This window comes from Pelodiscus sinensis, chromosome 10 (genome assembly GCF_049634645.1).
Source record: "Pelodiscus sinensis isolate JC-2024 chromosome 10, ASM4963464v1, whole genome shotgun sequence".
Classification (NCBI taxonomy): domain Eukaryota; kingdom Metazoa; phylum Chordata; order Testudines; family Trionychidae; genus Pelodiscus; species Pelodiscus sinensis.
The window spans coordinates 31,650,199-31,667,962 of NC_134720.1; the positions used below are offsets into that span (position 1 = coordinate 31,650,199).

Here is a 17,764-nt window from a genome sequence, read left to right on the forward strand (position 1 = left end):
AGAACTTAGTTACAAAGAAAAGCCAAAACATCTTTTAAACAGTGCCAGATCTCAGATCCCATACCCAATCCTTAAAGCAATAAAACCTAGCGAAACTACCTAAACTTTACCCTACTTACAGAAAATGAAGAATGGTGTCTTGGAGAGAGAGAGAGACATGCTTGTCCCTCTCTGTAGCTGCAGAGAACCCTCTCAGAGACAAAAGGAGCGAAGAAAAAAACCCAAATTCCTTTGTCCCAGTTTGAAAAGTCCCACCTACATTCTTATTGGTCACTCCACCTGGCTAGGTGTAGTTAACCCCTTAATCCCCAGGCTTCTGGCTAACCCTCATAATCATGACAGTCACCAATCTCAATTTTGATGGAAAAAGAGGTAGTGCTACTATACATTCAGTAGATGAATAGTCTGAGTGCATTGGCTGTTCCTGGGTTTGTGAGGCAACCGTCCTCTCGGAGAAAAAATGCTTTGGTCCTTTTCATTCTCACAAAGTGGAAAAGCGTTGAAAATAAATGTTGAATCTGGACTTAAATATTGTTAATTTAAATTATCACCATCAGCTTGATGACTCTGTTTAAAACATTTGACTGGGAGAATTTAACCAGTAATTTAGACCATAATATCTCACCTATTACAAGGAATTCCTTTAACTTTTTATAAATAAAAATGGTTTTTTGTCTTGTTATTAAAGTCCAGATTGGTATGGATTTAAGAGTAGGCAGTGAGGGGCAGAGCCATCCGTTGGGTATGGCTAATTGGGGTAACTACCCGGGCCTACACTTTGCTGGGGCCCTGCACTTCAATAAAGTTGTGAGGAGGCAGGCAGGGAGGTGAGACAGGTGAGCAGCAGGTGATGGGAGGCTGATTTGCCCTGGACTCCAAGCCCTCCTAGGTACAGCCCTGTTGAGTGGAAAGCCCACCTGCCCTAAACCTAGAACACATGGGCTAGGCTGGGCATGGAAAACTATGTATCTTCTTACAAAATGACTTTAATATGTGTAGGATGGGGCAAAAAGACAGTACTAGGAAAAGCAGTCTGGGAGTACTAGCTGGGTAACTTGAAAGAAAGCAGCTGTGTTTTGCTGGAACTCTGCTGTGAGGATACATCTGCACAAAGCTTTTTCTGTTTATCCATCTTTGTTCATGGTGATAACCAGAACTCCATACATGCTATAAACAAAAATAGACTAGGAAAGACCATGCTGGGTCTTTTTATCCTTATTTTTCTTCTGACAAATTTGTAGTTTTCTAGAGCAAATTGTTCCAGGCCGTCTGCATGCAGAGAAAGGTAATACTCCTTAAGTTTTTGCCCTCTCCATATTTTCACAGTTGTTTTCATAATCAGAAGTGCTAGAAACATTTCTTGAAACTGCATTTTCTAAACTTGTATAACTTTGTGTCAAGGAGTAGCTTCTGCAGCAAAAAACTTGTGGTCACGGAACAGTAAAATACATCCAGCTCTTATTGGTCTTTTTAATGTTTGTTTTTGTTTGCAATAGAGAATGTTTTCTCTGCCATATCGGTTGTCCTTTCTAAAAATGCCACCTAGGCTAGTCTGTAGGCTTTAATGGCTGTAGATTTGGAACCAGGATGGAGATTGCTTGCAGTTGCTGAGGGTAAGGAATGAATCATCAGTGTCATGCAAAAATAAAACACAGCTTCCTCTAAATGTAATGGTATTTATTTTACTGTAGATATAAGTTAAAAACTAATGCATAACATTCCTGTTCAAAAATTTAAAAAATTAGTAGACAAATATTTTTCTTATGGAAATGAAAAATTAATTTCCTCAAGACTTTTACCCAAATATATTACATTTGTTCACATTCTGTTACTTTAAGTAACTTAGTGACATTAAATTGTGTTGTGTGTGCATGTATATATGTCATAAGTAGATATATAAAATGTGTGACATTCATTTAAGAAATTCTACAGTTATTTTTTATGAAAGTTGACTAGTTAAAATACTTCACATTTACTGCAACACAATTTGTGTAGAAGAGTTATCACAATACTGATTGAAACTAGTATTGCAAGGTATTTTTTCCATTTAAAAATCTTTATATAAAGCCAACATTAATCTTTTCAAAAATTTGCTTCTTTCTCATTGAAAATTCCAGTAGTAGACCCAGATTCTATTCCAGACCCTTCTCCAGATTCTGATGACTGGTTCTCTGACAAGCAGAAGTATTTCACTTTCAGGGGATGACCAGGAATCCAAATAACACGGAGATGGCATGAAATCATTTCCTGCAAAGCAGACAAAATTAAGGTTATCTCTGCATTCTTTTTGTTGTTCAAAAGAGCTTACAGACAATGTGTTTTTGTACCTGTGTTGGAATTTCATGTAGTATAACTGTGTAGTCAAAGTCAGTCGAATCATCTTTTGTTATCTGTATGCACACACAAGACAAAGAAGAGAGTCAGTCAAATTAGACTAATATTCAGAAGCTATTCTTCCTGGCACTGCTGTTAGTACGACCAGCTGGCTATTTAATATGTGTAGTAGCTTTTTTAATTAATTGGATGAGCTCTTCACACAACTATGGATGGACTCTCCATTCCAAGCTCTGAACTAAGAAACATATAACATCTGTGATTTCCCATCACTCTTGTGCTTCTTCCTTTTTTTCCCCTCCTACATCAGCTTAAGACACCCCATCTAGCCAAAAGTATGGTCTTCCTGGGGACTTTCAGTGTTACCCTTTTTTTCCCTCTCATGTGGTAGAGGATATTCCATTATCCTCTCTGACTCATCACCTTCACAGTGCAGTGGGGCTGTACCATCTCTGAGATCTATCTGTCTTTGATAGATCCACTGTCCTTGAGTTATCTCTAGGAAAGTTTTATTTTACTAGCAAATTGGATCATGATGGAATACGACCTTGAGAGTTCTGGTAAAAACATGATATAAAATGCAGCTCTTTGTTTTACCCATAAATAGCTTATGTGATGTTAAACATGACTTGACAAAAGACAGCTCTACTGGGTCAGATCTGTGCTCTATCTAGCATAGTATCCTATCTTCTGACGGTGACCAATTCCCGATGCTTCTGAGGGAATGAACAGAACAGACGAGTATTGAGTGATCCATTCTTTGTCATCCACTCACAGCTTTTGACAGTCAGAGGCTAGGGACAGCCAGAAGGAGGAGTTGCATCCCTGACCCTCTTGGCTAATAGGGTATGTCTACACCTCCACCCTAGTTCGAACTAGGGTGGTAATGTAGTCAACCGGAGTTGCAAATGAAGCCCGGGATTTGAATTTCCCAGGCTTCATTTGCATGTTGCCGGGCGCCGCCATTTTTAAATGTCCGCTAGTTCGGATTCCGTGCCCCGCGGCTACACGCGGCACGAACTAGGTAGTTCGGACTAGGCTTCCTAGTGGAATGAGGAGTACAGGAAGCCTAGTCCGAACTACCTAGTTTGTGCCGCGTGTAGCCGCGGGGCATGGAATCCGAACTTGCGGACATTTAAAAATGGCAGCGCCCGGCAACATGCAAATAAAGCCCGGGAAATTCAAATCCCGGGCTTCATTTGCAACTCCGGTTGACTACATTACCACCCTAGTTCGAACTAGGGTGGTAGTGTAGACATACCCATAGTTATTGATGGCCTATCCTCCATGAACTTGCCTAATATTTTTCTGAACCCTATTATGGTTTTGGCCTTCACTACATCCAATGACAATGAGTTTCACAGGTTGACTCTGCTTTGTTTAAATAAATACTTCCTTTGGTTTGTTTTAATCTTGACTTCAATGGGTGACCTCTGGTTCTTGTGTTATGTAAAGGAATAAATAACACATCCTTATTCACTTTCACTGTGCCATTCATGATTTTATAGAACTGTATTATATCTCCCTTAATTGTCTCTTTTCCAAGTAATTAGATCTAGTGTTTTTAATTTCTTTTCATATAGAATCTGTTCCATACCCTTAATAATTTTTGTTGCCTTCCTTTGTATCTTTCTCAATTCTAATATAGCTCTTTAGAGATGCAGTGACCACACTGTATGCAGTACTAAAAGTGTCGGAGTACCATGGATTTATATAGTGGCATTATATTTTCTGTCGTCTTACCGTTAGGAACCATTACTTTCCTAATGGTTCCTAACATTGTTAGCTTTCTTTTGACTGCTGCTGCATATTCAGAGGATGTTTTCAGAGAACTATTCACAACTCCAAGATCTATTTCTTAAATGGTAAAAGCTAATTTGGCTCCCATCTTGTGAGATTCTTTTGTAACTCTTTGCTGTCTGCTTTGCATGTAACTATCTTGAGTAATTTCGTATCTGCAAATTTTGCCACTGCACCTCATTTCTGAATATGTTGAACAGCACTGGTCCCTGTGCAGACCCCTGTAGGTCGCTACTTTTTACTTCTCCCCTTCTCCCCATTCTGAAAAGTGACCATTTATTCCTTCCCTTTGTTTCCTATCTTTTAACCAGTTACTGATCCATGAATGGGCCTTTTTTCTTATGCTGTGACTGTTTACTTTACTTATATCTTGTCAAAGGCTTTCTGAAAGTCCAGGCACACTATATCCACTGGATCACTTTTATCCACGTGTTTATTGACCCTCTCAAAGAACCCTATTATCTTGGGGTATGGCTAGACTGCGGAGAGGGGGAGAGGGAGAACGCATTTGCTTTTACGCCTTTTTTTGTGGAAGAGCAAACGTGCTCTTTCGGAAGCCTCTGTATTCCTCGTTCCATGAGGACGAAGGGGGCTTTCGAAAGAGGGGACTTTTCTGAAATTTGGCCCAGTCTAGATGGGCCAAATTTCAGAAAAGCCTCTTCCAACAAAAGTATCGGAAAAAGACACGCAAAGTGCGGAACACATTTTGCATAATTTTTTCCAATAGATCCTCGCAGTCTAGATGTACCCTTGGTGAGGTGTGATTTCCCTTTATAAAAGCTGCATTGACTCTTCCCCAATAAATAGTGTTCATCTATGTGCCTGATAGATCTTTTCTTTACTACAGTAGCAACCAATTTGCCTGATACTGAAGTTAAACTTACTGGCCTGTAATTGCCAGTATCACCTCTGGGGAGATGCAGGTACCAAGTACCGCTTACTGAAATGGCTAAATATGTCCATAGATGATGAAGGATATGTCTTTTTTTGCAGAATTAACTTGGAGTTTGCCCTGCAACTCCCCTCCATCCACACTACCCTCTCACCAAGTGTGCTAGTATTTTCAGCCTAAGCACAATTCACTGGGAAAGAACCACGGCAGCTCAGCTTACTGTGGCACAAAAAAAATTTGATGTGCCCCAAGAACTCCTATGGTAGGGTGTAGCCCCAGTGAGGATGCAGTGACTTGGATATGACTTTGCAGTTTGGCTGAACACACCAGAGATAGGAGAATCCAAGGTGTTCTAAGCTGGATGTTGCTCATCTGAGTTAACTGGGCAATGAAGACTTACCCAAGATTCAAGAATCCTACCTCATCAACCACTGGATAGTGCCAATGAGGAAAGGATCTTTCATCTTCCCATAGTTGGAATATTAAACTTTTCTTCTGAAAATCTGGCCCTAAATACCCACGAGCAAAAACTAAACACCCTATGGACATCAGAAATTAGAGATGGAAAAAAAAATTAGATCACTGATTCTATACTGTTTGGATGCAAGATACAGTCCCCTGAGGGTATGTGAAATTTTCAACTGGCATTACACGTAAGCTGACCTAAAAGGCCAAAACGCAATTGGCATGAGTTAGTATAAAGTCAGCATATTACAGTAAAATGGATCAGATCTTCACTCTCACGTTTAGTCCTATGGAAACCAATCTGTGTACTTGCATAAGTGAATCAAGTGAGATTTGGCTCACACTTTGCTCTAATATTTTCCCATAAATTTTTCACCGATGCATGTTATTTTTGACTGAAATACTTTCACTCTGGATGCTGAGATCTTGTATGAATCAGATATTTGTCTGTGACTATGAGCTGCTGATTGCCGGTTTATTGTGTAATGCTTATTGAGAGATGTTGTGTTAACCTTGCAATGCAGATTTAATTTCAGCTTCACTTACCCACTGCTTCACATTCTTGACTTGTGCCATGAAATAGCCTAAGTTCTCTGTTGACTTTTCCCACATTATGTAACTGCTGCCAGCAACTGCCAAAGCCCACACTGGCTCCAAGTCTGGTTCAATATTTCCGTCATTGTCTGAGAGGGGAAGTAAAAAAGAGTGATGTCAAATATAATAATTCTGCTTTTACATCAAACACATGATAAACCACTTTTGCACTAACACTGGATTACTCTCAGAAAGTGTTTCTTTAAGCTGCATGTCACAATATTGAATGGGGGATAATGAACAGATAAATGTATTGTAGTTACAGAAAGAAGAAAGCATGGGCTGACCAAGGTGGAACTGAGTTTAGCAAGCAACGTTAGCCATCAGTTCCCCACAATGAAGAATGAAATGGGAAATCCAATCTCCACAATTGAAGAATTTTGCATAGAACTATATGTAAGTCTGATCTTACAGATCTCTCTAGTCCTTGATGTTGTCTTCATCCTGCAAAGCCCAGCAAATTTTTTTCAGGGATCTTCAGGAATGTTGGCCCCTTTATTAAACCTCTTTGTTTTAAAGCTGCCGTTAATCAAAATAAATATGTGTGTAAGAAGTGTGTGCATATTTGCATGTTTTTTTGTTTTGTTGTATAGTGGTTATGAAAACTGCTTAGCTAAAAATTTAAAGTAACAACTGAAAGGGAATGTACCAGGAATCTCATTTCCTATGATTGATTTGGTTTGTTGTCTCATTTTTTTGTAAAAGCTGTAGTCATCTTCTCGAGTTTGCTTCTGATCTTTGGTATATGTGCAGTTTATATTAACAGCGGGTCGAGGTTTCCTCTTCAGGTAGAGTACTGTAGCAAGGCAGGTCCCAACATCTTGCTAAAAACATAAATATCAAAGCTATGATCTTTTACTCCATATCTTTATTTGTATACACATCATGTTACAAAAACAAAAAAAATCCATTGTCTTAAATCTGAGGCACAGGATGTATAGTAGGCATATTATGTGAAACTATGTAGGATTTGTATAGGAATAGGTGAATTGGAGCAAATGCTTATGACTTGTCAGTTACTGTTTTTGCATCTCCTGATATGTCCCATGTGAAGAGAGATTAAAAAGACTTGGACTTTTCAGCTTAGAAAAGAGGAGACTAAGGGGGGGGAGATATGATAGAGATCTATAAAATCAAGACTGGTATGGAAAAAGTGAATAAGCAAAAATTATGTACTTGTTCCCATAACATAAGAACAAGGGGTCACCAAATGAAATTAATAGGTAGCCGGTTTAAAACAAAGAAAAGGAAGTTTTTCTTCACACAGTACACGGTTGGACTGTGGAACTCCTTGCCAGAGGAGGTTGTGAAGACCAGGACTCTAACAGGGTTTAAGAAAGAACTAGATAAATTTCATGGAAGTTAGGTCCATCAATGGCTATTAGCCATAATGGGTAGGAATGGTGTCCCTAGCCTGCCAGGGGCTAGGAATGGGTGATGGGAGAGGGACTGCTTGAAGATTCCCTGTTCTGTTTACTCCCTCTGGGGCAAATGGCATTGACCACTGCCAGAAGACAGGATTCTGGGCTAGATGACCTTTGGTCTGGTCCAGTATGGCCGTTCTTATGAAGTGAACGGTGTTCATAAAAAGTGTTCATAAAAATACAGTAAGACCTATCCTGCACAACAGACAACAATTGATTGCTTAACAGAGCTGGTCTTATAGTACAGGGGAGCTGAACTGTACTCTGTACATTTGGGGATAGTCTCTCTCAGGACGGGAGATAAGTCTCTTGGACAAGTTTTCTCTGTATAATAAATATGGACTTTATTCAGAGAAGAGCTAGGGAGTTATTTAAAAAATCTGTGATTGAAATAATTCTGTATGTTGTAGAATCTGCCTGTAATGGAAGACCAGGTGCATATGGTAAAATCAGTAATGACAAGTCCCTAGTCGAGTGTAAGAGCAGTGAGGGTTATCATTTCAACAAATTTGTCAAGTAATTATTCAGATTTTGGAGTGCAGACGCCACGGGAGATACATTTGGATAATGAGGGCCATACTGTGCTATTGATTTTGACATCAATAGGAAGTTTGGCTTAAAAGCTTGATGGCACAATATAGCTCCAAGTCAGGATTATCCTCCTCGGGCATTGAGCAAAATAAACCATGTGAAGGATCTGCTCAGAAAAGTACTGAAATAAGCTTGAGTTTTTAGGGGTAAGTAAGTACTCTGTACTCTGTGTAGGAAGGACCACCTTACATTACAAACTTACACTGCTTTTGTAGTCCTCTGTAGTGAACTGCAGGTAGTACTTATGTCCAATTCCTGGGATAGCCTGGAAGTGAGAGACACGAGATCTTTATTAAAAGGGAAGTTAAGATTGAATTTTATTACATTTTATTCTGGCTGCATAGGTAGGTCGACATGAAAATATCTGCTGATTATTGCTAAATACAGTATTCAGGTGATACTCTGTGTTAAGCAGACCACATCAGAAACAGAGCTTGTTAGTTGAAATCATAGAATACTAGAACTGGACGGGACCTCAGGAGGTCATAAGAGTCCAGTCCCCTGTCCTCACGGAGGACCAAACAGTTTCTAGATCATCCATGATAGATGACTATCCAATCTGCTTTTAAATACAATATCTCCTGTGATGAAAATTCCACAACCTCCCTAAGCAATTTATTCCAGTGTTTAACCACCCTGACAATTAGGAAGTTTTTCCTATGTCCAACCTAAACCTCCCTTGCTGCAATTTAAGCCCATTGCTGCTTGTCTTATCAGAGAGACTGAGGCAAACAATTTTTTCCCCTTCTCCTTGTAACATCCTTTTAGATTCTTGAAAACTGCTATCATGTCTTCTCTGTCTTCTCTTTTCTAAACTAAACAAGCCCAGTTCTTTCAGTCTTCCCTCATAGGTCATGTTTTCTAGACCTTTAGCCATTTTTGTTGCTCTTCTCTGGACCGTCTTCAGTTTCTCCACATCTTGAAACGTAGTGCCCAGAACTGGACACAATTTTATTTCTGGATTTTTATTTCCGGGAATAAAGTGTGCTCAAGTTGCACAGAAATATATACTGTACGCGGAAATAAAATCCTAATTGGAGAAGAGGGTATGGAGTCTGAGAGGTAACTTAGCTGAAGTAGAGGTGTGTGAACTGGGGCAGGGGATTGGGGTGCAGAGTCCAGGAAGGAGTAGGTGTACAGGAGTGAATTTTGACCTGGGGGAAGAGGTGTAGTAAGGGGTGCACAGTCTGGGAGGGAATTGTGACCAGGTGTGGGATGTGTGCTCAAAGGATTTGGGTTATGATGTGGGGCAGGGAGTTATGAAGTGGAAGAGGCTGAGGTGCCGGAGAGGGGCTCTGACTGGGAGTCAGTTACCTTAGGTGGCTCCTGGCCAGCTGCCCAACAGGTCTCTGAGGCAGGCTACCTTCTGCAGCAGCCCCAGCCACATGGATTCCATGTGCCACTCAGGGCTACTTCCCCTACCCCCAGGCCAGTCATCGCAGCTAGGAGTGGGAGATTTGAACAGCTGGCGACTCTCTCTATCTGCTGTGCACCTTGGGACGGGGGAGGAGATTTTGCACGTTCACCTGCACCAAGGCCAATCAGAGCAGCTGGAGGCAGGGGAGCATGCAAACTCTCATTCCCCACCAGGGTCATGTTTCGCATAGAGGGAACCCCCTGCCATTTTGAACAGCTGGCAGCTCCCTCTGTACCCTGCATGCCCGGGTGGTGGGAGACTTGTACACTCTCCTGCATCAAGGCCAACTGGGGCTTGGAGGCAGAGGAGCATGCAAACTCTTTAACCACCACCCCCTTGCCAGGGCGGACCATGGGCCTGATCAAATGGTTTGGCGGGCAAAATTCATCCTGCAGGCCATATCCTGCCCACCCCAGTCTTAGGCTTGTCTAGTTTATGAATGGTAACTAAAAAACAGCATCAAGAGGTAAAAATGTAAGACACATAGAACAGTTAGTGTTTTGAGTTGCATGGTAGCTAAAGGATTGTCCTGAAACAGGGCCAATTTAATTTTGGATTATTTAAATCCTACTACATCCCCATCACTTGACTTTAGATTGCTTTCAAGGCCCAAATGTGTTACATATCGAAGAGGTAGTCTGCTTATCTTCCACTAGTTTTCAGCCTAGGACTTTCATTGTGTGGAAAATGTCATTTTATGTATGTTCCAGAAGACACTTACACTAAGGTAATATCTGTTTAACATACATGGAGAAATAAGAGCTAAGGTTGGAAGCATTGACCTAGATTTCTAGGTGAGGCCAGAGCATGATAAAATGTAAAAAGCACATCCTGGATCTATGTCCATTTCTATCAGACATGATTGATTTCAGTATGATTAATGGCTATAGGACAATAAGGGTTCTCCTTGTCTGCATATTTTATTCACTTACAGGACACATTGTTAATTTAATCCATAATCTAATCTAAACTCTACAAGTTTAAGGAAGTAAATAGTTTTTCTCTCTTGCTATCATCACAAAGTTATTATAATCACATACACAGTGCAAACACTTTTTGCTCATGAATATACTTATGTAGCAGCCTTGGTATGTCTACGGAGATCAAAGTATCAAAAGAGGCCATTGTAGAGAAAATTGTACAGAAAAAATCAGCAGAAAATTCTTTGGAAACATGAAACTTTGAAGCAGTTTAGGTATTTTTGCTGAAAAGTGTTAGGGTAAATGATAGCATGAGGCCTGCTCAATCTGAAGAGATTGTGCAGTCATAGTTGCCATGACAAATAGACTATTTCACTAGTGACCATGCCATTTTAAGAGCTGTTCTAATGTTAATCATGTGCGTAGTACCGGCTGCCTGCCTTTGTTTTTCTGGGCTGGTTTAGTCAGAGAATTAATGAATAGCTTAACCCTGCCTGAACGAGCTATTCAGTGCTCCTGGACATATTCAGGGGCTAGCACCTACAACTCTCCAAAGCTCAGGCAGGAGCCCTATGGCCAGGGGTAACATTTTTTAGATTTGCTGCTTGGCAGAGCTAGAGGGCACATTTGCGGGGGAAGGCAGGGGGGCGTCCCTCTTACAGCCCCTTTACCCTTTCTTTGGAAACGGCTCTTCCAGCCCTCCTGTCTCCCTTTGCTTGTCCCTGACACACAACACCCGAGTCTTTCTCCATCATCGCCCTACAAAAAGGGCTGTGGGAGGAGGGCCAGAAACGCGAAGCCTTGCGCTCTTTGCACACGGCTCAGGGTCTTTACTCTCTGCTGTGGCCACCACGCGCCCTTTGAGTTACCAGGGAATACGTGGGCACCGGACAGCGCCTTTGCTCTGAGCATTACGCCGAGCACCGCTGAACTCTGTGCGCTCGGCGCTGCCCCTGGCTCCGGGCGCTGCGCCCCGACGCCCCCCGGCCCTTACCTTGAGCGTGGCTTTCCGGACCTGCCCCAGTGCCCGCAGCGCGCTGGGCGAGCCCTGGCGGTAGTTGAGATAGTGCAGCGCCACGCGGGCCGCCTGTCCAGCCAGGCGCGGGGAGACCGGCTGCTCTCCGGCCCACGCCAGAGGCAGGAGCAGGAGCAGGAGGGGGCCGAGCCGGGTAGCGCCTTGCCGCTGCATGCTTAGCGATGCCGGGAGCTCGAGCTGCTGCGCGTCCGGAGGCGACTCAGCGCTGAGCCCGCGAGCGCCGGTACAAATAGCGAGGGTGGGGCCGGCTGCCCGCCCCGCCTGTCAGTGCCGGGAAGCGCTGGAGCAGCACCAAGGAGGCTCCGATCAGTCTCCGGGGGCGATGCCCTCTCCCCTCCTTCCTTTCCCTTCCAGCACCCGCCCTCCCTTCCCTCCGGCCCGAGCTCCTTCCCGTGGCTCCTCCCGCCTCCTCCATCCCCGCTTGCCCTCACCCCCAGGCCTTTCCTCTGGTCCTTCCTCTTCCCAGCCTGTCCTCCCTCGTTTTCCTTCTTCCCGCCTTCTGTCTCATTCTGCCCCCAAGCCTCCGCCTCTGCTTGGCAGGGAGGCCGAGCTCGGCATGCCCCAGTGGCTCTCCCTAAGGCTCCCCGGCTAGGAGGTTAGAAGCCAGCAGCAGTGCTAATGGAAGCCAGCCCTGGTGCCCTCTGTACTCCCACAGCCTTTCCGGGGCTGTTCCTTCTTCCTCTCTCTAACGGGTGGGACGGGCAAAGGAGGCAGTTATCCCAAGGCCCAGCCATTCAAAGGGGCCTGGAGCTCCCACGGGCTGGCCAGAGCCCCAGGCCCTTTAACTGCTACTGGAGCCCTGTGCAGGGCGATCTGGGTGAGGGCGGAAGAGCACACTGCAGTCCAGTGGCACTGAGGACTAGCTGCTGCAGCCCAACCCTTTCTGACCAAGGCCCCACCCCTTCTGGGGGCACAAAGTTGGGTCCCCCCACTTGGGTTGGGGCCCACGGAGGCAGTTAGCTCTCCTGCTTCTCCCTTACACTTGTTTGATGAGCCAGCGGCACTTTAGATTAAAGAGACAAATGGATGAGACACTGTAAAAGATACTATCGCACCATCTCCAATAAAAGATACTGCCTCACTCACCTTTCCTCTCTCTATTATCCTGTGACCAACCCAGCTATATCAGCACTGCATACAATTTTTTTATGTTAACATTTTCATTCCTTCCCGCTGAAGCATCCCGCACACAATGTTTGAGATCCCCAGGAGTCTGGCTGGATGTAAATGTAGACCTGCCAAAGCTTGTCTCTGAAGTGAGGAATCTGCACAAACCTATATTTAAATAGAGGAGGAATTACACATGCCAAGAGGAAAGCAAAGCTATGGCACGCTGCCCTGAGTCTGGGAGCAGCCTTGTTCCCAAGGAAATAGGAGTTGCCACAGACCATTAGTCAAACACCACAGGAAACATGTAACACTAAAAGCCGGCTCAGTTATGACAACACACAACTGCACGGCGGCACCAGATAAACCTGGACAAAAAAGGAACCACAGTGTAATAGCAGAGGAAATCAAAAGTCTTGTGTGACAATGGGGAAAAAGACATGCTTGTGGACACATTTTTGTCTGATTTTCCCAGTGGGCAGAGCAGCTATTGGCATTAAAAGTTCTGAGCATTTAGTCCCATTGAAAATCAGGTTAATAGCCTAGGCATCTTCAGGCTTCAGACTCTAATTGCTAGAGAAGGAAAGGCTTTGGAGGGAAGAGTCTGTGTTCAAAGTTACTGTTTGAATTGCAGAAGTGCATTAGTCCCAGTTGTGGATGAGAGCCTCATTGTGCCACACACTGTAAAGACATAACAGAAACATGGTCCCTACTCTCAGGGGATACAGACTCTAAGCCACTGGGCAAGGTGTTTGTGTGAGGCACAGCTCCATGCTCAGGGTAGGGGCGGGGCCTCATGGAGAAGGGGTGGGGGCAGGGCCAAGGCAGCAGCAGCCAATCCTCAGCACCCCCCAGCCTGCATCGGGTCTCACCTTGCTGCCCTTAGTGCTGCTCAGAGCATGGTGCCTGGGGCTCCAGAGATGATTCAAAGGGCCTGTAGGTTTGCCCAGCATCACTGCCTCGGTGCCGTGGCAGCAGTCAGGGAGCCCTCAGTCCTTTCAAATTTCCGGGTCCCATGGCAACTGCACCCTTTGTCTCCCCCTGTTGACAGGCCTGTCTGCCCTGAAGAGTATACTCTGATATAAAATAGGAGACAAGAGGTGGCTATAACAAATCAGTGAGTTGAGTACCAGTTAGCATGCTGCCTAGTGTTGTCTCCTTGTTAAGTGACAGTCATTAACAACCAATGCCTCACCCTTATTTTCTTTGCAAACATCACAGTAAAATCTTCAGGCGGGATAACCAAGAGAACAGTGAAGTGTGTTTACGGGGAGGTCCTGCTGTGCATAGAAAGTGGCTTGGAAGAAATACAGTGGACTATAGAATCCTTCAAGACGGGACTGACTCAAAAGCACAAGTGCAGTTGGAAAGGTAATAATATTGCTGAAGACTAATATTAGTGTCAAAGACCACAGGAGAGCTCAGTAATCACAAGATGTCAAATAGACCAAAAAAGAGGATGCAAAACAGAAGTGGCTCTGATCCTGTAACAAGTATGTCCCTCAGTCTCAACTGAAGCACACTAATATGAAACACATGCAACAGAGGCCTTTTCAACATTTCATTTTGCAAAGAGAAATCCATATATTCCTTCTGGATTTTGAAAAAGGCATTTGATAAAATCCAGCATGACAAGAGGATACATATTCTTGATGAAAGTAGTGACTTTCAAGGTCTATAGTTAACAAATAGCTTATATTGGGGACAGAGAGCAGCCATCCAAAGGAACTATGAAATATCTGAGTATTGCCGCATTAAGGAAGGTGTACATCAAGGTTGCATCCCATCTCAACAACCATTCAATATATATGCCGAAGGTAAAATGAGGGAAAGTTTTGATGACAAACCAAGGCATTCAGTTCAAAAACATATATAGCATATAAAATACAGGACTATGTAGCACTTTAAAGACTAACAAGATGGTTTATTAGATGATTAGATATCATCTAATAAACCATCTTGTTAGTCTTTAAAGTGCTACATAGTCCTGTATTTTGTTTCAGCTACACCAGACTAACACGGCTACATTTCTATCACTATCATATATAGTATATGTTATGCCAATGACCTGGTTTACATCATTTTGACTAGGTAAGAACATGCTTATTGCTGTGAATAATGCCATCAAGAAATATGATATGCTGATTAAGGTTAGTAAGACAAAATGTATGATAAGTAATGTACTATCTCTATCTTGACGGTTAAGTGGTGAAACAAGTGCACGGCTGCATCTAGACTGGCAAGTTTTTCCGCAAGCAGCTGCTTTTGCGGAAAAACTTGCCAGCTGTCTACACTGGCCGCTTGAATTTCCGCAAGAACACTGACAATCTCATGTAAGATTGTCAGTGTTCTTGCAGAAATGCTATGCTGCTCCCGTTCGGGCAGTGTAGACAACGCGGTATTGTTTTGCGCAAAAAAGCCCCGATCGCAAAAATGACGATCGGAGCTTTCTTGCGCAAAACCGCGTCTAGATTGGCACGGACGCTTTTCCGCAAAAAGTGCTTTTGCGGAAAAGCGTCCGTGCCAAACTAGACGCTCTTTTCCGCAAATACTTTTAACGGAAAAACTTTTCCGTTAAAAGCATTTGCGGAAAATCATGCCAGTCTACACGTAGCCGTGAATAGCTTCCCTTAGTTTGGTATCCTAATACCACAGACGCAAGATACAAAGAAATCAAGTGGAGTATACAGCTTGCAAAAATGCATTCAACAACTTCCAATGACTTCTGAGTTGTCAATAATTTAAATACATCCATAGTAGATTGCTGCAGTGCTTCATGCACCCCTCCTGTATTGCCATGAGAACATAGCACTTAAAGGGCTCTAAGAGATGATGCAAAGCATTCCAGTTTTGGAGTTACAGAACATTAAAAATTAGCTGGATAACCAGAACTGTGACTGATGAGGTAATGACAAAGATAATTTTTTTTTAAAAGAACAATTACTTTGCACTGTAGGTAAGAGAATGCATCTTTCTGAGGACACACTGCTCACCAATCATAGAGTAACTTGATTCCAGCACTTATTCTGTTGGGAAAGACTGCAGACAAATAAAGAAGAGGAAGTAAGATGGTCAGCTTTGTTGGAAATATTGCCAGATGCATAGAGCCCTTATAGTCACAGTTATCCACATCCATGGATTTCAATGCAGACATCCAAGTCTCATTTTGCAGATACATATGTGGATGCTGACACAAAGTTTTATATTCCCGCAGAGCTCTACGGATGGACTGGCACCCAAAGGGAAGTGGTAGTTTTAGAATTCTGTTGTGATTGTGAAAGATGATATATTGGGGTCAGCAACCTCCATGCCGGAGAGATGCCACTTGCACAAATTAAAGAACTACAAATTGTTCATCTAAAATCTTATAGAAGGCACAACAGTGTAGTATTTGTGTAAAAAAAGTGTGATCACTTCTCCACTTGGATGTGGATGGTGAGAAGTCCTTCATTGCCTTCCCTCCAGTATCTAATGGGAAACAGTCAGCTGTCTCACTCCTCTCAACTTCGTCTTCAGAAGGCTAGCAAATATGCCTGCTGCTTTCAGTCCCAGAAGCATCTCTTGTGGGACGTCATGTGGTACCAATACTGTTTTTGTTTCATAGAAGAGACTGGGATACATGCAGGCTGTGTCTAGACTGGCCAGTTTTTCCGGAAAGTCAGGTGATTTTCCGGAAAAACTGGCCAGTCTAGACACAGCCATTGAGACAGACTGCTGGCTAAGCCAGAGCTCTGCCACTATAGTCTTACTGCAAACAGCTGAACAAGCCCAGGCCTGAAGGTCTATTAGAAGCAGCTGTGGGCCTCATTAGCCAGAGGGCTATATAAGGCAGTGGAAAGAAGCCAGGAGGGGAGAAGCAAGAAAGAAGTTAGGGCGTGGCTGAGTGTGTGCCCTCAGGCAGAAAGAGAAGCTGGCTGAGTTTGCTATACTCCAAAAGCTTTGTAAATAGAAGGTGATGGGAAATGGATACTAAAAGGCACGGGTGACTGCACCAGAATGGGTTTCCAGCTCATCTGTGGACCACAAGGTGTCCCAGGGCAAGGGGCCTGAGCGAGGACCTTGCCATAGTATATGCATAAGTATGGAGGACATGCATCTTTGAAGGGGTATCTAAAGGATAAATGGGCATGTATGTTTAAAGGCACATAGTATCAATTCAGCTGTGAGCTAACCTCCTCCTCCACAGCATTCATGCAGTTCTCAGTTTGCACTATTACAACGCTTCCTGTGTTATGTAACCAGTTTCACTCTTAGCCCTTTACATGTCTGTGTTTGGGACTGATAGTCATGTTAGCTTCTGGAACATTTAATAGTAACTAGGAGTCTGTAGCCTTAGGCCACATATATACTAGCAAGAAGATCGAAGCTGCGGCCGTCGATCTTCTGACATTTTATTTAGCGGGTCTAGTAAAAACCCACTAAATTGTATGCAGAGGGTACCCTGATAATATCAGTATTCCTTGATTAATTAGGAGTGAGGAAATGGGAGAGTTTGTTTCTGTCCACCTCCCACTGTGAAGCTGGTGCGAAAGATTTAAATGTTACGTTGATTCTAGCTACAAAATTAATGCAACTGGAGTTGCATATCTTAATTCAAACTTCTGGGTAAGTATAGATATGGCTTTATACTCTCATGCTGTCAGGCTCCCTTCCTTTCCAAAGGAGCAGCAGCAAAAATGGATAACTCTTCTTCCCTTGTTCCTACCCTTCCAGAGACATTGGTTTATTTCTTCTTGACTTTTTCCTTTTACAACATCCTTTCTTCCTGGTTCTTCTTTGTTTCTTTCTGACTGCCGCTTTTCCTTCTGACTCCATGGTGAATCTGCTTCAGACTCTCTTCCTCCAATTTTTTTCCATCTTCAGCCTTCCTAATTCTATTTCCTGCAGCTCTTCTTAAACTTCCTCTTCTTACCATTGAACTCCTCTCAGTACATCTTCTGCAAACATTTTGTTACAAATTCAAAAATGGGATTATTTTCCAAGAAAATAGCACTTTTTCCCCAAACCAAATTGGCATGTTCCTGGGTGAAAATTTTATAAGCAAATTTGCAAAAATGGGCACTTTTGCATGTTTTTGTGTGCACAAACAGTTGTTTTATCAAAAGCATGCTAAAGTGAAATGTGTGTAGAATGATGCTATGTGGAATGGCAACATTTTCCACATGGAATTCAGACAAATAAAAC

General features: G+C 43.1%; 1 protein-coding gene across 1 annotated transcript; it reads right to left on the bottom strand.

The window, feature by feature from the left end:
- Positions 1-1,662: 1,662 nt before the first annotated feature.
- On the bottom strand, positions 1,663-11,811 carry RARRES1 (retinoic acid receptor responder 1). The gene is made up of 6 exons (XM_075937796.1): positions 11,432-11,811; positions 8,303-8,365; positions 6,735-6,909; positions 6,038-6,174; positions 2,328-2,390; positions 1,663-2,247 (listed from the first exon to the last, which is right to left on the bottom strand). Exons 1-6 carry the CDS (start codon positions 11,624-11,626, stop codon positions 2,083-2,085), a joined length of 798 nt encoding a protein of 265 aa, XP_075793911.1. The 5' UTR covers positions 11,627-11,811; the 3' UTR covers positions 1,663-2,082.
- Between the last annotated feature and the right edge of the window lie 5,953 nt (positions 11,812-17,764).

What these genes read in the sequence shown, in the direction of transcription:
- RARRES1 (XM_075937796.1), bottom strand. Translation starts at nt 11,626, where the DNA reads ATGCAGCGGCAAGGCGCTACCCGGCTCGGCCCCCTCCTGCTCCTGCTC. An exon ending in CATAGGAAATGAGATTCCTG is followed by an intron (nt 6,175 to 6,734) that starts GTACATTCCCTT and finishes TTCCCCTCTCAG; the next exon opens with ACAATGACGGAAATATTGAA. An exon ending in TCAAGAATGTGAAGCAGTGG is followed by an intron (nt 2,391 to 6,037) that starts GTAAGTGAAGCT and finishes GTGTGCATACAG; the next exon opens with ATAACAAAAGATGATTCGAC.